At 39.4% G+C, this 21,779-nt stretch overlaps 1 protein-coding gene across 4 annotated transcripts in view; it reads right to left on the bottom strand.

Annotated features, from left to right (window-relative positions):
- SLIT2 (slit guidance ligand 2) overlaps positions 1 to 19,828 on the bottom strand; it is a 367,685-nt gene extending 347,857 nt beyond the window's left edge. For all 4 annotated transcript variants that reach the window (XM_054554980.2, XM_024246094.3, XM_054554981.2 and 1 more), the window contains exons 1-4: positions 18,342 to 19,828; positions 15,593 to 15,664; positions 14,394 to 14,465; positions 3,473 to 3,544 (exon numbers count right to left, since the gene is read on the bottom strand). In XM_054554980.2, the coding sequence (XP_054410955.1) occupies positions 3,473 to 3,544; positions 14,394 to 14,465; positions 15,593 to 15,664; positions 18,342 to 18,520 (395 nt within the window). In that variant the 5' untranslated portion in view covers positions 18,521 to 19,828. The remainder of the gene's footprint in view (positions 1 to 3,472; positions 3,545 to 14,393; positions 14,466 to 15,592; positions 15,665 to 18,341) is intronic.
- Between the last annotated feature and the right edge of the window lie 1,951 nt (positions 19,829 to 21,779).

Raw genomic sequence — 21,779 nt, 5'->3', positions numbered from 1 at the left:
GGGAAGATAGAGTCTATAAGTTAAGAAAACTTCATGCTGGCTTATTTTTTTTTTTAACCTCCAACCTATCGTCCCTTATTTTAGATTCCCTTTACTTGCACTTTCCATCTGTCAACAAGTGCTTGTAATTTTATTACACTGTCCTGTAGTTTATGCAGAGTTGGTATTATTTTACAGAGTTCTGTTAATGGACTGGATAAATGGTAATGCTATTTAAACTAGTCTCCTACTCCAACAAACACAGCTGCAACTGTACTACTATTTCTGAGCAAACATCTTGACCTGAACATGTAGTGCTCTCTCAACCCGTCCAAAGAGAAATTGGAGCAGACAGCAAAGGAAAAGCATATTTGGCCGCTAGCAGCAACCAAGCGTGTCGAATCATAATTCATATACATTATACCCTCCTTTTCTTTTATATTGCATTTAGAGTCCATGAAAAGCATGTGTGCTTCTTCCCCTGGCATCTTATTTTCAGCCACTAGTCAAATGGTGATTATTTATTCCAAAGCTCAAAGAAAAGCAACACAATGTGCAGTATATCCAACTAGCTTTAATCTAAGCAAACAATGCGAAAAATCAAACTTCAGTGTATAAACTATGTATTAAACCAGTAACCTTTTTTATTAGTGATATACCTGGGAAAACATAGTGTTAAGTATGAATAAAGTATACAATAACTAAGAAAATAAAGAAATTGAAACATTAATTCGTATCTCGGAACAACCTATACAGAGGAAGTAAATCCTAAATTTGTTTTTTTATGAGTTCTGCATATAGTATGCCTCTACTGCATTAGACAGTAGGGGCAACTATGGCTTGCTATATACATATATATAATATATATATAAATGTATATTATATATAAATATAAATTATATATAAATATTATATATAAATTAATTATATATTATATTACATATAAATATATATTATATATTATGTATAATTATATATTATATAAATGTCAAAATATATATTCTATAAATATTGTATATTTATAGAATACTTATATATTGTTTTACATATATTTATAAAACAATCATATATATATCAACTATCAAATACTTTCCTTGTCCTATCATTTTTCCCCATTATTTGTCAAAAATTCCATATCCTTTGTTCTGTTACTTGTCCTTCTTGTGAAAAAAAATATGTTTTTAATGAGCATTATAAAGGATGTTGTGCATATAGGTTTGTGCACATTTTCCCATCTGCTAGAATATTTGTTTCAGGTGAGCTACTTGGCATCTGCATCACATGAAGAAAATGTGAACTTGTACCTTTGCTTTTCATAATTACACCAGCCAGTAGTGAGCTTCACAAGCGTGTGTTCCTTTGTTTATTAAAGACTTCCAATGGCAGTTGTTTAATTAATTATCACCATCATAAACAAGTGGTCACATGCAGCTTATAACTTATCCTCTCGAGAGAAAAAGCACTCTTAACAATTCACCTAAGTCTCATTCAGATGAAGCAACAGTTCCTTAACTCAAGATTCCTGATGTGAGGATGCAAATGAAAATTCCACCTCTAGTTTTCTATGTACATCCAGTGCCTAAATCTGATGTCAAATCTCATGTTAAGGGATACACTTTGTCAATATTGAGTGCTAGGCCATCAAGTTATACAACTTCTGAAACATAAAAATATTCACATCCCTCTTGTAACTAGTTCCACCTAACAAACACTGTTTTAGCTGTTATTAGTCCCCAGGACAAATCCTTTGAGCCAGAAAGACACATAAAAAAATCTGAACACATTTTCTAGCTGCCTGTTTCCCCATTTTCCAACACGCATTTAATTAATTAGGAAATGCTGTCATAGGTTTATGGATTCTGTTTCTTTAATTCACTTAAAGATTTCAAGTCTTTTTTCATACAGCAGCTGCATAAAGTTATAAAATCATAACAAAACATAAAAGAAAATCTCTTGGTCTGCTATGAGATACTGTCAAAGAGGGCAAAATGTCAAGCAGAATATAATTTGCTGATGAGGGATTCTGCAATGGATTAAACTACCTTAAACTGGGGCAATTAATCCAAGTCGATTCCTTAAAAATCTCCTCAGTTACCAATAACTAAAGCTGAAAGTGAAATACTATCAAAACCAACTCTATGGCCCTTTTTAGAAACTAAGCCCAAATATTTAGATAGAATTATCTACTGATATGCACACATATAATCTTTATAGCAAACCTACATCCTATTTCCTAAGTAAAAATAGTTATTAGATAATTTTTGTTAAAAACGCAATTCCGAGGTTTCTTCATTTTATTTTTTAAATTTACTTAAATTGGTCCAATTGTGCAGCAGGGAACACAAAAAAGAAGAGAAAAATACCAGGTGATTTTAGCTATCCTTAGAGGAACACAGTCAGGAAAGCCTCTGGAGAGATCTGGTATGTCAGCTGGGGAATATCTCCCTATAGTAAGTTAAGGTTGTTAAGGTTTCAGGAGGACGTAACAAAGATCCTGGCTATTCCTGGGGGTGAAGGGTGTGAGAGGACAGTCCTCCCACTTCTGGAATTGATAACCACATTGAACTAGTAGGCTACAAAGACAAGTTCAGAAAAAGGAAATATGCTCACTTTCTCTACAAACAGTACCATATGGGACACCCACCATCCAGGTGGGGGCTAATGGAGCAATTTACTCTATATATCCCAGCAGTTTTTTTCACAACATGCATGTACCTCAATAATCATTGCCATTTATTTTTCCAAAACTTTGTAGCTTATCTCCCATCTGCACAAAGTCATTCATATGGCTGAAAATCTCATTTTAAATGCTTTCAAAAATGTGTTTTCACTATTACACATTAGATCAGTGCAAAAGCATTCCAGGGAGGAAAAAGTGATTCCCCCTAATACTCACATTATGCTCCTTTAAGGAATTACTTCCTTTAATAGTCTATGACGTATTTGATATGAAAACCTTGCCATACAGTCATTCATGTTGCAGAGGCTGAAATTGTGGCTTTAAAGGAAACATTTAAGAGGAAATTTACAGCCCTCTTTAAATACCTTATAATAATATTTTCGGACTAATAAACACTACTACTTGAGCCCAGAAACAATACCAAAAAAGCTGACATTAAAAATCTCAACTTTACAAGAACACACTGCCAACTTCCTCTTAAGAGGAAGCACAGTAGCAATTTTCTCCCTTCAGAACTTAATCAAACATTTCCATTAAAAAGTAGGTAAATCTCGCCATCATCACATTACCAAAAATAATAATAATAATCCAATTTCCGTAACACATACATAAACTGCTAAATCCTAACCAAATAAAACAACTGGAACCACTAGAAAACAAATCATAAATTTCCTAAAGAAAAAACACAAACTTTTAATCGAATAATCTATTGATGAATAGATTCCAGGAAAGCACACAGAAACAGATCCAAAATACATTTAATAAAACACAAGGTACTACCCAAAGCAACAATAACTATTTGCGTCTACTTACAGCCTGTACAGCTTCGCAGTCCCAAGAAACAGCAACTCAGGAAACAGCTGAAGGTGATTTCTGTTTAAACGCCTTTTGACAAAACAAAAACAAAGCTTATGTTACATAGAAAATACCCAACAATGAGACTGTGATTTGGTAGTGTCATGCCTCATCCTGTATTTCAGAAAAGAATGAAATGACATTCAAGAGAATTCAAGCATTGCAAATCAAAAGTTGGTTACACCTTTTGTTACATGACTCTTTAATGCAGTTTTCCATTGTGCTTACTAAGATGATGATTACTGGGGTCTAAACTTTAAACTGAAATCCTGTGCAACATCAGTCAACCAGAATATACACAATAATAAAGGATTTTTGAGACTCAGTCTTAGGCGCCTAAGGTAGGTGACTTCAACATCCAGCAGAAATACCGCAGTGAATGGTGTCTAAAATAATCCATACACAGTCCCAATTGGCCTACAAGCTCAGCCAAGGAATTGTGGGGAGATGGGAATTTCAATTTTCTTAGCTTTTCATTTAGTTGGAAGAAAAAAAAAAAAAGGGTGTGAGAAATTGTCAGCATGATTTGTCCCATAGGCAAAATCAGAATACCAACCCAGAGCTCAAACCTCAACCCACAGCTTCCAACCCTTAACTGAATTTAAGGCTCAGTATTATAACTAACAGTGTCGTCAAATCTGTTTAAGTAATGTTTTAAAATGTCTAAGTAATTTGGAATGTTTTAAATGTTTTAGAAAAGAGTGTGATTGCAACTCTAACTGAATTTAAGCCCTGATGCTTGGTATGCACACCTATTAAAGAAAAGAGTGGGCAAATACTATCTCTAATGTAGTCATATCCCAGTCCCATCTGTTTTCAGTGTACAATATAACATTTAATTTAAAATAACTGTCTATTTCTCTGTTTTTCCCAAATCTAAATAAAATGATAAAGAGCTGATGTAACATTTTGCACTCAAATGACTTACAAGCTGCCTAGCTCGAGAGGAGGAGAGGCATATTATATAGTATAGTTTCTGGATATAGTTCCAGAAAGTAATGTCACACTGAGGAAACCAGAGGTATTTCTTAAGTTTTAAAGATAAATATTAAAAGGGGCAGGAAAAGAGGGCACATCAATCTTGACATATTGCAAGGTCATCGGGTAGATGCAGAATTACACTTATTTAGTCTCCAGAGGGCAGAAATGGGCCCTTTGATTGTAACTCCTAGGAAATTCGATTATACAGGAGACCTTTCTAAGAATTAGCTATTAAGAAATGGAAACTCTCAACTCCTTATCTCAAAATGTATTCAAGCAGAGGCTATGAATTTTTTTTGGAAAATGATATAATTTTTTAAAATCCTGTAAGTGAGAAGCTAGACCAGGTAAACTTCAGAACCTCTTTCCATTCTAAGAATGCCATGAAGCAGTGATGGCACCATAACTTTATGTGAACTCAGAAAGAAGCTGGTCATCTACAGAAACATTCTCAGGCCTTAATAAAATGCATACTAATAAAAAAAGTACGCCAAGACAAGTAGGGGCAAATAGTAAAATTAGTGGTAAAGGAGTGAATTTACTTCCCACTTACGCTAATTTTTTAAATGAAGCACATAACAAGGTAAAATCTAAAGTCAAATCAAAAGCTTTCATTTATTTGTTCTCTGTTATGTATGATTCTGAAGAAAGTTTACTTCCAGAGTCTAGCATTATACAAGTTCAATGAAATGCAGATTACCTTGTTGTATTTCCCTCTAAAAATATATTACAAATATTTGCAATGGTGGTAATGAGATTTTTTTCTAGGAATGAAACCACTCTTGGAAGGACCTCCATTGTCCAAAGAGCCAATTCCAATTTCTAAAACACCAGGAATGAGCTCTCATGATGTAATCCAAACCACGAGATTTACCAGCCTCATTTGTTATTCTCTAGCCAGAGCAAGCATTCTCAGCAAGCCTCTGGGCCCTGCAGAGGCAGTTCTCTTTATGAAGTGCTTCTCCTTTTCTCCAAACGGTGCTTTCTTACATCCTCTGTGAACCTTCCCCTGATTCTCCTACAAAAAGTTAGTGCTTCTCTTGGCTGTGTCCCCACAGCATTTGATAAGCAAGAGTCCCTTACACTGTGTACTATTTATTCATGTACTGGTCTCTTTCCCACTAGACTGTGAGCTCTTCAAGCATAGACTAAATCTTTGTATTCCCTCCCTTCTTCCCTGGCACTTAGTAAGTTTTGAACCATATGAAAAGCCAAAGAGAGCAGCCTGCTCTCAGTCAACATTTCCTAATCTCTGGCCCTTAGTAGGTTCTTAGGAAATGCTGAATGAGAACAGATTGTTCTCTTAGTATTTTGATATATTTCAGCAAGGCCCTAGCATTTACATTTTATATTAAGCCAACATTCCTCTGGCATCCTCCCTGAGGCACCTGCCTTGGGTTTGATGCCATTCTCTGGCTGTCAAACCTGCTTTCACATGCCCCAGACAGTAGTTTCCTCCTTTCCATTCCATCAACATCCTTGGTGATGTGATTCTCAGCATCACCTAGAAGCTGGAAAGAATTCAATGTGTTTAAACAAATTCAGAGATATAAGCGAGTAACAGCTGCTACCAGCTTTCTTGTTAACGGGTCTACATCAGTATAGTTTCATATATTGTGAGAAAGCAGATTTTTCAGATTGGATACAAGAAGTGTTTTTTTTTTCTTAATTATTATCCCTTTCTTATTCCCAGTGGTTCCTAATTCACTGTGTAACTAATAGCTAACATGTGTTCTAATTCACTGTGTAAGTAATAAGCTTACTAGGTGATGGTCACTATTCTGAGAGGTTTATACAAGTTATCTCATTCACTCCTCACCACATCTCCATAAGTAAGTACAATTCTCACTGCTGTTCTGGAGAGAAGTGCACAGTTCAAAGGCATAAAGCTAGGGCCTGAATAAAGGTGGTGTGACACTAAAACATACCCTCTGAATCACTCCTCTGGAAAAAATACAGTCTAAACATTCCTAAACAATAATTCAGAATAATATAATGCTGAAGCTTTCCTTTTCACCTATATTCCCTGAGGCAAAACATAGATTTATTTGATCCATTTCTTAAATATCTATGAACTAAGCAATTGTAAATAAAACAAAGTTTTATTTTTTAAAAAAGCTAGCTCTACGTTCAGCTCATGGTTTTAAACACCTGTTGAAAATTAGGTATTTTAAATTTCAGAAAAAAAACTGAAAATATATACGAAGCATTCTTCTCTGAATTGAAGTACTTTATAATTATTTCACAAAAGTTATTATGAGTGATCTTTATATGTCTAAACCCACCAGATACATTTCTGTTTTTAGGATAAGACAAGGTGGTATCACACAAAAAAGACAGATAACAGTAAGTAATGTTGTAATATGGATACAACAAAACAGTATACGTTTCCTTTTTATTGTCATTAAAGCAGTATCAATACACATTTGGCTCCACTTTTTCTATTCTCTTTTCCATCCATACTAAGGTTAAATGGTTATACAAACATTAACATAAAAAGCAAAACTTTCAAAATATTAAAGAAAAATTTTAAAGGATAGATGCTTATACAATCACCAGATATCAAATCCTTAAAATAAAGAGCATTTATTTAAAATTTAAAGTTATTTTAAAGACTATTAAGGTATATAACAATTACTAAACAGAGCTAGAGAAAAAGTAGCCTAGCTTCTAATTGTGACAGAAATTTGCTTAACAGCTTGAAGATGATCGTATCAGAATAAGATCTCTAATGTAAATGAGTTGAAGTTAAATCTGATGGTTCCAGAACAGGAAACAGCATGTAGTGAATTAAAGATATCACAGAGGATTATTTATGGGAGCCAACATAAATTAGCTTTGTTAAACAGACCAGGTGAGTCAATTATCATTGTTCAGAGAACAGACACTCGATGGTATCAAAGGAGAGACAGAGATATAGTGATATCTAAGTCATGTGTCATCACCCCTCGATGGAATCTGCCCACAACATCCCAGAAATGCTTGATAATTCTCTAGATGCCAATTCACAGTTTCAGAAAGGTGTGTAATGTATGTCTCTGAGATACTTTCTCCAAGGGCAAAGATGAGAAAGGATTCCAGTAACTGTTTGCTCTGTGCTACCACCTATTTTTGAAGTTTGACTTTCAGAAGAGTGAATGATCTTTCTGCATTGCACAAAACACCACTGGCCTCTGAAATACTGATTCTTAACAACCTCAATTTGAAGGGCAGCCTGAACATATTGACAAACATTGTTTTGAATTATTATCTGCCAGCTGCGTCTGTGACTCTTGTCCTTTAGCAGAGGTTATAGTCTCTTACTTTTTGCAACTTTCACCTCAATTCAGTTAATGTTCACAACCTTCCATCTAATTCAAAACATAATATGAAAACAGTTTTACCAAAGCCAGTAAAATATGTGCTCCATATTTACATGTAAATATAAGGTGTTTCTAGCAGCGTGCTAGGTCTGTAATAAATGTTTGATAAATGCTGCCTTAAAGCCTACCATTTCTAACCTCCTATTTCTCCCACATGAATGATCAAGCATAAAACTATTTAGCCCCCTCTTTTGCCACCTTCTCAGGTAAATTTTGACTTCTCTTATAAAAATGTTTTTACTTTAATACTTTTAAAGCACAGATTTTAAAATTTATTTTGTATTATGTAAATAAAATAAAGTTTACATTTTCAGCGGTGATATCAATGATAACTTAATCTCTTGTATTCCTTGCTAGGGATGTCAATACTTATTAGCAAAATATTGCTCCCTCTTTTATCCCCTTACTTCCCGATATTTTTCTATATATTCAGAGAGACTATGAGAAACACTCTGAAATAACCATTGAAGGGTTGTTAAGCTTTTCTTCACATCTCTTCTGTTGACCATATACTACGTTAGGAAGAACATTTTTTAAAAATGTAAATATGGTCGTAAAAAAGTCAAATGGATCATATACACACTTTAGCAGCTAAGATAAAATAATTCCTAAACTCAGCAATTGAGAAATATGAGAGGTATGTTGAAATGCAGAATAATAGTTATTTAAGTGTTTTGTGCCCAGCATTTTGCAAAGCTATGTACATTATCTTATTTATTGCCACTATGAGATATAATCATTATCCCTGTTTTAAAGATGAGGAAATTGAAGTTTTGAAAGATGAAGCAAGGTGATCAAGATCCCTCAGTGGAATTAAAACCAAAGGTTTTCTGATATCACTCTTTTCTAACGTTTCTGATTTTAAAAGGAGAAAGGGGAGCTTGTATCTGGTTAGAAACCATAATTAACAGTACAATCAATGTGTATTTGCCTGGTATTCCATGAGACACCAAGCATCAGCAGATAAAATAAGATGTTGAAGAACAGGGATTTCTAGATAATCCACACTCTGTGCTTTTACTCTAGAACCTCAAACAGCAGCAAAGAGCCAATGCTCCAGAACTGTCCATCTGTATTCAGAGTGTATGGACATGGCAGAGAGGACATCCAAATAATTTTCTGTAAATATTATCATAAAGCAATATTGATGAGATCAAATCACAGCCCTATTATCAAGCTTTCGTTCTGAAAGCATTTTCATCAATATGCTTTCCAGTCCAGCAGATAACACTTGGTTTGAAAAAAGATAACAGCAATATATATGAAGTCCATGCAGAAATGTCTCTCTTTCCATGTGAAGTTGTGAAATTCAGTCTAGAAGACACAATTCAAGCAGAAAGGTATCCAAAAGAAATGAGAGAGGGAATTAAATGTAAAATATTTGACATTGGCTGCTTCCACAAATACATTGTAACAGTGCAAACTAAACTACTCATTTCAGGGGAGGTATAAAGGACATGGCATCCAGCAAACACTGTCACAAAAGAGGACCCAAAACAGATGTGGGAAAAATAAACACCCTCACTGCTTCAGAATTTATAAAATGGTCCACAAAGAGCAAACGGGCCTTCTTACCACCGTTCAACTTCAAGGCCCATAAAAATTGTTGCATGGGAAATTCTCTCAGATGGATTCAATGTTCTGCTAAACTTGTAACAGTGCACAGGGATTAAAGCTTTCTATGACCAGCGTCAGTAAACCTAATTTAAAATCGACCACATTGCTACAAATAGGTGAACATCATTGGCATATAATGGCTATTATATCTTTTGGAACATTTATATTTTATGCTATGTGCATACTCAGCCTTTGTTACAGAGTTCGACGTGTCCTTTAAAGAGACTTTCCAAGAAAATGACTGCTGTGATTTTAAACTTGTGTGGAAAGATACCAGAAAACAATTCTTTTGAGATGGGCTTGAATTCTTTTCCAAGGAGATTAGCACCGTTAGATTGTCATTCTGTTAAGAAAAGGTATGTGTTATGTGTTGCCTATAAACTTGTCGGATTAGTCAGAAGAGACTAATCCTTGATAAACAGAGAATATATCCAGATCCTTGATGAACAGAGGATAAATGATGCTTTCTTTCAGACCTGTTCCACAACATATTCTCTACTTGAACTCATGTGTAAAGACCTACAACAAAAACCCTGCCACATCATACTTCCTCAGCCTCACTCACACTGTCTGTCCCATGCTTAGGAGTGGTATGTGTATGCAGGGAGAACTAATTCAGCAACATCTTAAAAAAATAAATGTCTTCTACATACCATCTCATTAGAATGTACTGTTTAGTCAAATGTAGGCTCCACTGTAAAGGGACTTAGACTTTTCTAATTTAAAAAGAATATGTTCTTTCTATCAACTTGGTGGAAACTTTAAATGTCTAAGTTAACAGCTTGACTGTTCAAGATTCCTTACATGGCTTTATCATAATAATATTTTCAGAGCTCATTTTCAAGCATAAATGAGTATCAAATGACAAAGCTAGTGGGAAAAAATGTCATTTCAAACCCAATTATACTAACACTAGGAGAAGTTAAAGCAATATTTGTCTTAAAAGCACACACTTACCAAGTATTGGTGGGAAAAGATGAACACTCCACATGCCTGCCTTTATTATTTCCACAATTTTCTTATTTTAAGGGTATAAGATGGTTGCAGTGTTCACACAAAGCCTAATATCCAAGACTTTTCACAGTATGCTACTGATTCTTACCAACATAACCTAGGCATATATGCATTTCACTTTTCAGTCTTGGAGTAAATAATAAAACGTCCTATAACAACCCTAAAAAAATTTCAAAAACTTTCTCATACTTTTGCATTTGTATTATCAAGGAACTTTCAAAAGAAGATGATTTTCACTAGTGGAACCCTGACATGGTCTGGGTCCCCCTAAAAGGCCATAAAATAGAAGTGAATGACTGTAGTATCTAATCCCATAAACAGTGTGTGAACAAGAGAATTTTACACAAGCCCACAGCATTGCTGGGTCCCAGTGTTATTTTTTTAACCCTCTAGGACATTATGCAGCATCCAAAAAAAATCTCAAATTAATAATTTTGCATGGAGAATTTATTGCAGATATACACAGGTATCTTCCTTGAGGTATATAAAAGAAATATACTTCCTAAGTGTGCTGATTCTTACTGCAGCTTATTTGTGACCTTTTTTATCCGAATTTCCATTGAATTAACTGGTCATCTAGGTAGAGTATATTTCATTTGAAAAATTTTTTAATTAAACAACAGGAGACCTGCTAATACAGTCTATATAAGGCACATTCTGAAGGCTTCATTTTCATCCCAGATAAACAGGTACCGCTGGCAATACAGAGCATTCTAGGAAATATGACTCTGCACATGTTAGGTCTGAGAGTGCAGAAACAAACTGTCAAAACAGAAAATAATGTGTGCTCATGGTATGCAGACATGATTACAACTTCCTCCTTTTACAGTGATGCATAACCACATTCTGACAATGATGTGTCATCTCATGTTGTAAGAGAATGGAGGGGAGGGGAGGGAAGGAGCTAGTTAGAGAGGTAAGGAAGAAAGAAAGGAAAAGGGAAGAAAAAAAGAAGGAAGGGAGGGAGAGGAGGAGGAAAGAAAGGAGGAGGTATTTTACTATTAACTCCTTCTTGACAGTTTATCTGAAAATGTTGTATTTCATCCACTCTTTGAAAGTGAAAACTATCTTTTATAGCTATAATGCTTTGATTCGCAAATAATGACTTTGCCATTCCATGCTACAATTAAATTCAAATCAACAACATGACTGTTTCTTGCAGATTAAAAAGCTGAATTTTTAAAAAGGTACAGATCTTTATCTTCTGTTTTCAGATTTTTCTATAGATCAAGTTAAAAGTCCATCAACAAAAAATAAAATAAAAAGAAAAACATATAACTATGAAATATTCACAAAATGTAATTTAGAATTGTTTTATCATTTTAAAATGAAAATAACTTAAAACCATAAATTACACAAGAATAAAATTAATGCTTTTATTTTATTTTGTTCTTCATACAAGGAATAAAAATTAAATCACTATGCAGTATATAAATGGGGTCTACAACATAAATCTAATTTTATACCTTTTTCATAATTGAGTTCCAATTTTAAATTTCACAACTAAATTGTTAAAAGCCATATAAATTTACACAATACGTAATAAAAAGTTAATTTATTGATTTCTTCTTGTTTCTCACATTGTCTCTTGCAGCTTTTTGAAAAAGCAAGCAATTTTTTGGTGTTAATGACACTGACTAAAATAAAGATATATACCATAGGCCATAGCAGTTTGATTGTGGAACTCTCTGGGTAGTTTTTTTTTTTTTTTTTTAGTATTTATTTTTTAAATCAATACACTGAACAAAATTTAAAATAGTTTGTTTCACAATAACTTGAATGCATTCCTTAGCAAACCTGCCTTGCCATTTAATGTATTTTAAAAAAATAAATATTTGAAAAGTGTATCCACAATGTTCCTAAGAAATGGTTTTGAATTCCAGAGTCCCAAGGAGATGAATTGGCGGTCAGATAACAATGTGCTTCCATCAGATGGACTTGGCAGTTGTAAACAAAAGGAATTTTCTCAGCTTTTCCTCACAAATATGAAATATTTGTTCTTGGCCAACAGCTGGGGTGATTTAAAGAAGTCCTGCATATATATTAGTTTTCATTCAGAATTACAAATCCTCCTCCCACTCTGAAACATCTGACTTAGTCTTAGTAGAACAGAAAATTGTTCTGAGATGAAGTGACATTCCCAGAGGAAGTAAAAGTCAAAAAATAGTACCTACTTACAACTCTAATCAAATTTCAGAGCATATAGCATCTGGTTAATAAGTTTTAGGAAAAGTTAATTTATTCAAGATGAAAGTTCAGACAACACTCTGAAGTGACTTGAAAAAGAATGAGAAAGTTTCTTTAGTTCTAGTGTTCCTGAAAATATTTAAAACAACAATATAACCAAAACAGACTGCATAAAAAGCCATCAAAACTCCTTCAATGGTTTGGAAGTTAACAACCAAACTCAAGATACTTTCCTGTGATGACTAAAAGTTATTCTTGAAAACATAAAGTTTAAATGACAATTTAAATTATCTATTCATTTTACCAAACATTTGAATTATATTGACGCTTTCTTAAAGATTAAAATAACTTTGCAAGTTACTTACTACGAATTAGCTAATCATATAGTCTATCGAGGAGATCAAAGAATAAATATTTTCAGAGTATTTTTTATATATTTAGAGATAGGCTATGAACTTATAAGCTTTGTTATGAACGCAACCAAATGTTTACCAATTTTTATTTCCCTCTAAAATTAGTTGAAAGTAGTGATTTTAAATTTATTTTGAATTCCACAATTATAGTCCTTGTATTGTAATATTTAACATAGAGAAAGATCAATAGTAAAGTAGAGATTTCTGTGTTTTACTTGAGGTGATAAAAATATAGTCTATATATTTATAAATATCTTGGAAGGGGACAAACCATTTTTCTACTTATGGACAATTACAGGGAATTAACTTCTGCCCTTTTGCCCAGTGAACCTGAATATGTGTTAAGCCTAAAATGAACATTAGATTTTATTATTTTTTGAAAAAAAATATTTTTACTTAAAGTGACTATTAAGGCAGGCATGAAAACTTATTAAAATAATTGTTGCTTCTTTTACTAGAGCTTTTCTTTGCCTTCAAAATGCAAACATATCAAACCTGAATAATCAAGACATGTAAGACATACAATTCATACTTCAAATTACAAAGTCTGTAATTTATCTTAATTATTTCAGACAGAGGTTTTTTCTTTTGCAGATATATACTGTAAACATTTTTAAAGTCCTCAAGTAATATGTAAAAAACATATCTTAAAATCTGAAGTCTACATTTAATCTTCTTGGGAAGAAAACCAACTTTGAATGACCACAATTTGATAACACAGTTCTTACTTTCATAATGTTTAGATTATTTTTCCAAAATAAATATTTTTAAAGCTAGTGCAGAATAAAATAAAACTGTGAAAAGTAATTATTAACAATAACAATGTTCACCACGCTAAATATAAAAAAGTAAATTTTTATCAGTAAAATATAAAATATTTCATCAAATGTCACTGATGACACACAAAGCACCACCATGAAAATGAAAATAACAATAGCAAAACTTCTCTCTTCCCTAATGCACCATTAATGCAAATAAAAGTACCACCTTTCTTCCTATATGAGCAAATAAAACAAATCAAATGAAGAATAAGAAATGCTTGTACATCTTTAAGTACCAAAGCAATGATTATCAAGGAAATACGTCTCAGGAAAGTAACTGTATTTTTGAGCTTAATTACAAGTTAGAACTTTTTATTCAGGAACTCTATTTGTCATAAATTAGCCTGAAAACCACTCATTCATCCTCCTTTTTCTGCAAAATTTCAAAACCTAAGACATGAAATTGAAGACATGATGCTTGAAATTTAAGTATTTTTAAAAAACACAGTTATGTTGTCATAACTTTGGAATTGAAAATACTTACAGTCTCTCTAGTTCTTTAAGATCCTGGAATGCTCCTCTTTCAATGGTGCTAATCTTATTCTCCATAAGCTGACTGAAATGCAAAATATAACATGCTTCTTAATGTTACCACTCACCATCTGAATAAATTTCAATTCAGCAACTGAAAACTTGTAAACTCTTTCCCTTTATAAAGTTAAATTTTGCTCTGATTTGAGATCCAATATCAAATTTAATAATAATATATCTTAGTGAACTCATGGAAGGGAAATAGCAGTATCTGTATCACAAAACTTAATACAAATGCAGTTTCTCATGAGATTTACTGGTCAAAACTCTGACCCTTAAACTAATAGTGTATCTGAAGAGTAATCCTTGACACTGAAGCTTTGATAGCTTTCTTTGGTACACTGGTTTTCAACTTAACCAAAGAATCAAAATACAGTAATTCATCATACACATACTTCAATTCTGACATGGATACACATCAGCAACTGGAATAATTTGTAATGACCAAAATGTGTCTCTTAAAACTTAGAACACTGAATGCACAATGGTCAAAACTGTATGGCTACTGGGATGTCAATATTTACAATCCTGTGGGCGAGAACAATTTAACATTACATTGACTCTCAAGTGGTGGTTTACTCACAGCTAATTTAACCCACTAATTAAAGAAGTAATCATATTGCAACAATTTTATAGAAGCTACAAAGACACAAAATATAAAAAACTCAAAATATGACCAACATACCTACCATTATAAACTCTGCTGAAAATTTGAATGGTTGATTTTAATGCTTGATATTAGATTTTCGCAAAAAATAAGAATCCTTTTGTTATTAATAATAAAATACAGATGCACTTAAATATTTTATTAATTTCAAATCCTAAAAGTATCAAATGTTTCTTATTACTTATTCATTTTGTGAAAACAATTATTCAATATTTTTATATGCATAAAGCGCTTAGGGTATGGTATAACAAAGATCTGAGGTCATTTCTGGATTATTGGTTCTATGGCATGCTTCCAACCTTAAAATAAAAGTCCCAATTCTTATTAAATGTTGTAGTACAATGATAAACACAGAAAAAAGGAAACCATGACCTTTTAAAATTTTTATGTTACTGTCATCAGAATAGTTATAAAAACTGAGACTAGTAATGATTCAAAATATGCAACCTTAAAAAATTATTTAAAAATACAGAGGATGCACTTACAGAACTCTTAGATGTCTAAGACCAGCAAAATCTGTCTTCGTAATTCTTGTGATGTTATTTCCATTTAAATCCCTAAGAGAAAAACCAGAAAGTGAAAGTTCCATTTTATTTCTATGTTTACCTGCTTCAAGTAAAGTTTAGAGTAAATCAGAACTAAAAGTTAATTCAATTACTAAAGTAGTATACAAAGTATGTAGGAAGGAGAAGAGGATAACCTTTAAAAGGATATTTTTAAAATGACTCAACACATTTACAAAGTTCATTCTTGCTGGCATATGACAAGAAAATGAAGTGGTTACATTATCACAAAAAAGTTTTCGTTTGTTGTGTTGTGTGTATGGGAGAGTCCTTTCCATTTTTGTTTCTATAAGGATTGTATATTAATTTCACAGGTATTCTGCTATTTTACTATAATTGTTAGGCAACCCACCCCCCCAAAAAAAAAAGTTCCCTTCAGGAGGTTAAATGCCCAATTTTCTCATGCTATTCAGGAAGAAATTTTATAAAAATTCAGAACACTATCCTTAGGTAGCATCGTGGCGAAACTTCCTAAGGCACAGAAAAAAATTAGTGCCATCAAAACAACTGCACTTCAAAGACTTGCATTTATAGGCATTTACCTTCCAACAATTCTGTTTGTATTAAAACTTAACTCTTCATTTGCAGCTCAGGGAACCCTGCTGTGATTGTAAAGTGAAAACTACTAACAGGGGCAAGAGTGGAAATAGTATTCAGGCCCTGACATTTTTGTTCAGATTTCTGCAGCACTTTTCCTTCAGGAGTCACGATCTCCTTTTCTGGCATTTCAGGTCAAGATCTAAACTTGCCCTGGTTCCAATCATTTCAAGTAAAACCAGGCTTTGCTGCGGTTTGAACGCTCTTCATAGAAGTAAGCTCTATATCACCTTTGACTCTACGACATCATGTTTGAAATCTGTATTCAAACTGTTTCAATGATAGAATTTTACAAGTCAGCACCCAGTAAACTATTTTCTGGAAACTTTTTGTTCATCTCTCATAAGGATGTATATTTTTTCAAGGACCTGAAATTCAGTTGCTACGCACCCCCCCTCCCCAAGTGCATTCCCTTTTTGTTGAGTAAGACATGCTCGTGCTTAAACTTTAAACTGTTCCGAATAGCATGAAATGACAAGTGCTAAAACAGAATTCTGCGTGGCTTCTCTTCCTTTCTAATCAACTCACTTCTCCATGCTAAGCAGAGTACCATTCATTTGTTCCTAAAATTGTTGGGCTATTCGATATAACATGAATCTCCACCAACCACCCTACACAAATGTGGATCGAATCCTGACAAGGCACCCCTAGTAGAGCCCCGATTTGGCCAGCTCGGAGAGGTGAGGAAGGAGTAGGGGTAACCTGGTGAGGCTGGGGGTAGAAGAGCCATTTGCAAAGCAAAAGGGGGCTCAACTTGGGCCTTAAAACTAAGGGCCAGAGAAATGGGCTGGATAAGAAGGGCGACTTGAAGTGCAATGGGCTGCGCGGGTGGAGACGTGCGGGTCGGAGCTCCTCCTCTCCACGGCCCGAAACCCTTACACCCCGGGGGCAAAGAGGCCGCGGGACCAGTCCAGACGCGCTGGCCCCTGCCGGCCTAGCCCCGCGCCCTTCGCTTACTCCTGGCCCACACGCAACCGCGAGAGCGGAAGGTGCCTAGGGCAGCCGGACTGGCGCGGGGCGGCGGCCTCGGCGTTCACAAAGAGAACGGCCTCCATGCTCCACTTCGCTGAACTCTGGAAGCGCCCCATCAGGAGCGCGTGGGCCATCAACACCGGGTCTGCATTTACTTCTTCATTAGAGACTCGCAAAGACAGGGAGGCGGGGACGTCTGCGGGCAACGGAGCGCGAAGAGGGGAAGGCAGGGGAGCTGCTGCCACGTGAAGGGGCGCAGAAACTGCCAGAAAGGTGGATGGAGACGCAGAGGTTCAGCAGGAAGGGCCGGAGGGGGCGGCCAGGCGCCGCTGGGTCGCCGCAGTGGTAAGACCTGGCTGGGCTGGTTCGCGCTGGAGAACCAGTGCTAACTTCGCTTAACGGATGGGACACGGTCCTCCCTCGCAGTCGCCCGCTGAGACAAGTCCCTAGGGGCCTGACGCCGTCTTCCCCTCCCCGCAGAAGTGGGGTGCGGGGGGGCTGCGCGCGGCTACTATGCGAGGTGTCGCCGTCTTGGGGCACCCTTCTCCCCGCGACCTGTGAGAAGCACCCCCAGGCACTCCATGACCCCTTCTTCCTACCCTTCGCCCCGAGGAGGGTGACACAAAATCGGGGAAGGCAAGTTTTTCTCTTTTGAGTCTCCCTGCTATCCCCTCCGCGCCAGCCTGCGACAAGAGCGGGGACTGGGCTCTGAAACAGACCTGGAGTGCTGGCAATCGCAAGGTGACTCCGTTTATGGAGTCTGGAGAACAAAGTGGCGTCTCACTTGCCCCGGGCATCCTCCAGTACTTGTCCCCTATCTACCCGCTCCCCAGCCCCAGAGAACTAGCCCGCAAGGAGTGCGAGTGGCGGGACGAGAGCAGGGGAGGGAGAACTAGCGCAGCTGCCAGCGGACCCGCCCCTCCTTGGACAGTGGCCCTTCCCTGGCCAGTGCCCTCCCGGAGAGCTCCACCCCAGGATGCGCATTGGGAAAGCTAGCGAGGGCTGCCCCAGGCACAGGACCCTGAGCTGGCAGGTTCCTCCAGTGGAGGCAGGGGTGCGCGGCCCGGATGGGGAGAGGGGAAGACGAAGAGCGCATACTCACAGTCTCTCGGTGTTGCGGGGGATATTCCTGGGCACGCTGCGCAGCGCCAACCCGTGACAGTCCACTGTGCTGCCCGAGCAGGAGCACTGCGCCGGGCACGCCTGCGGTGCCACCTTGTTCAGGATCGCCAGCACTAACCCCAGCGACAGGGACAGCATCTGCCAGCCAACGCCGCGCATCTTTCCCCGCCGCCTCCTTCCTCGCCGGCACTGGGGGCTTTCTTTAGCTTGCTGCTCCGAGAGAACCGCGCAGTGTCTGAGGCCCAGTGCCCGGCGGGGCTAGCAACCCAGAGTGCCAAGGGAAATGTGCACAAAATAATATGGAACAAGGCAGTAGAGCCCACTCAGGCACACGCCTCCCACCTCCCTCTCCACCCTCCTCTGGCAGAGCGGGAGCTCCTTGGGCAACTTTAGGTCCTGAGGATGAATCGGCCTGGCCAGGGCTGCAAGGAGACCCCAAGAGCAGCGGAGGGGAGATCACGCGTCTTCTGTCTCCCAAGGATGAACTTGGCGGTAAAAGAGCTGGGGCTTCCAACGCCCGCTAAGATGCAGGGGCCGGTTGTGGGGGGGGAGGGCAGTCCTCTGATCCCACGCACGCTTCTGCAAATCCGATGCCAGTGGCGAAGGTACGAGACAGAAGAGGGGAGCTCAGTAGGTATTAGCCCCTATCAAAGTGGACTCCGGAAGCTAGAAGGCACGGGAGCCCAGCAGGCCGGTAGCGGAGCGCGCGGCGCAACTGGGCATGGCGCGCGGGGGCGCACAGGGCGGACGCGCAGTTCTGGGGGCGCACGGCTCTAGACTCTGCTCACTCACGCGGCCTCTCCCCAGCCCTCGGCTCCGCCGCAGCCTGGACCGGTCCTCGCGGTCTCCCGACAGCCAAGGATGGTTTACAAACACACATGCACTTCGCTGAAGGATGTCTGGGCAATCCCGCCTCCCGCTCGGCGTCCTTGGCGACGCTCTGCACCAGGACCTGCCCCGAGGTCACGCAGAAAAGACAAAAGGGCAGTCGGGCCGCCGCAGCCGGGCAGAAATATCCGCTAGTCAGCACCCCGGCGAGGAACTCCAAGAGGCCAAGTGGAGGACGAGAGCTGCTGCGAAGACTGAGTGGGGACTGACTGGGGGCGGACTTAAAACCAGGCAGACCGGAAGGAGTGGAAAGGCAAAGGCCAAGGTTGGAGGTGTCAGCGTCCTGCTGGGGCGTACTGGAGAATGGCTCGGTGGCAGGTGGGCGGGTGGGATCCACTACTCCAGGCAGAGCCAGGCGGCAGCTGAATGGCAGTCGTGTGTGCGCGCGTGTCAACCCCGCTCGTCTCCCGGATACGCCGCAGCTCCGGGGCAGACACCTGATGGCAAAGGTGGAAGAAACAAGAGCCGGGTCCCGGAGGGCGCAGAGCCACGGCGGGCCCCCGGCGGTCTCCCACTAGTGGTTCTTCCTTCTCAAAGTGCAGCAACTTTTCCCAGGCTTTGAATCCCGTCCCCCAAGGCCACAGTGGCGGTACCCCTGCCGGCGTGGCGACGCCGCCCGGCTCCTGGCGTTGCACCTGACGCGGCGGCCGCAGTCCCGGGTAGTCCTTCTCCTTCCAGCCCCTTCCCCTCTCCCGCTGCTTTCCTGGCCTCCCGCTCCAGGGAGCGAGGTGGGGGAGAGGGAGGGCGACGACTCAGAGCGGGGACTCGGTGGCTCTGCCGACTCCGGAGCCCCTGGCAAGTGTCTAAACAATAGGACGGACGCAGCAGCCCAAGTCTCGCTTGTCTGGAAGGAAGGTGGGTTGTTGTTGTAACTGGAGTTGTTCGCTGGGGCTGACTGGCGCTCAGCGTAGCCAAACAAAAACCCGGCCCGCGCCTCCGGAGCCGGCTGCGGGCCCCCGGCGCTCCCCTTTCTGCTCAGCACTCCCGCCGTGCCCAGAAAGCGCGGCAGCTCCGGCCTGCGCCTGGGCGCTTCGGCGCTCCCATCCCTCGCAGCTGCCTCCGCCTCCGCCGCCGCCGCCTCCGCCTCCGCCTCCGCCGCCGCCGCCGCCGCCTTCTTTTTTTTAACCACAGTCTGCGGCAGCTACCACCACCGCCGCCAAGCTCCGCCGTCCGGGCGCTTCCCAAATAAATAACACCAAGTCCGAAGTTGAGCCGGCGCGGGCCTTATATAGTCGCCCGAGCCCCCGCCCCCTGACCCCGCCCCTCGAGGCCCAGGCCCGCCCCCTGGCTGAGCTCTGGGAGCCCGCACCTCGCTGGGGAGAGGGGAGAGGTGAGGCCAGGGCTGCCAGCGCTGGGCGGAGGCGGCGCCTGGCGGCGCGCGTTCCCGTGCGCCCTGGCTCGCCCCCTCGCTCCCACGCGCGGGCAAACTTTGCCCGAAGAAGGAGCCACCCGAGCCCCAGCCCCCAACTCCTTGGCCCCAGAGGTGACCTGGGCTCGGAGATAGTCGTTTGCAGTGGGAGAATGGGGAGAGGTCGGCTTTGAACGCGGCTCATAAATAAACAGCCCTGCCAGTGCCTCTCCTGCAGCTTTTGCCACGCGATCCTTAAGGGGGCTGTTCACTGTTTGCAGCGCAGCAAGAGACAGAGAGACAGAAACAGAGAAATTATGATTTAAATTTAAGAAAAATCTTACCGAAATAGATCTGCCTGCGCTTACAGACACACACGTGTATTTTGGGGAGCTTGAAAAGTTCAGTTTTTGCAAGTTGGAAAACAACATTTTCAAACCTTCTTGCTTGCCTTTCTATCTCCAAGCCACCCCCTTCCGTTTAACCCTTCCTTTGTAGACACACACTTAACCACACCATGGTCAGTTGATGTCTTGGATATTCAATACGCTCACAAAACTCTTAAGGGCTTGAACGTATCTGTGTGATTTTTTACTCTCTTATGAGAGAAAGGAGGGGAAAAAATAAATCCCTAGCAACGCACATTATACCAGAAGGTTTTCTTTATTTCAGGGCAGTTCTGGATATTTTTTTTCCCCCGCTATGTTTTGAAAGAGAATTTCCTTGTTTCATCTTGTCTCTTTAGTGTGACGTACGTCTGGCAACAGCTGCCTCTCTCGCCCCCTTTCCCCCCCACAGCAAGAGCCAATGTCACTGTAAGTTTGAAATGACATCTAAATGACTCTACTCCTTCTCTTGGATTTAATACGCATCATCTTGTTGTTCTTCCTCCCATTTCCACGTTAAGAAGCTTTCCCTGGAATTTGTGCAAGTCCCCGCCTAATACCAGCCTCATATTGTAGTAGTCATTTGTATAATTATTAGAAGCTTCCTTGAAAGCAAGACCTGTCCAACTCTTTGTATTTCCAGCATCTATGCCTGCCACATAGTAGGTTTCCTTATAAGTAACCGATTTCTTTAACTGAAGAGTATGCTCAACCTAAAATCTCTGCAATATCCTCATTAACGTTTTCCCTAGTTAACATTTTCTAAGATGTCCTTTCATAATGGCTACCCCTACTT

Source organism: Pongo abelii, chromosome 3, assembly GCF_028885655.2.
Source record: "Pongo abelii isolate AG06213 chromosome 3, NHGRI_mPonAbe1-v2.0_pri, whole genome shotgun sequence".
NCBI classification, from domain to species: Eukaryota; Metazoa; Chordata; class Mammalia; order Primates; family Hominidae; genus Pongo; species Pongo abelii.
This window is presented reverse-complemented; position numbering and strand designations above follow the sequence as displayed.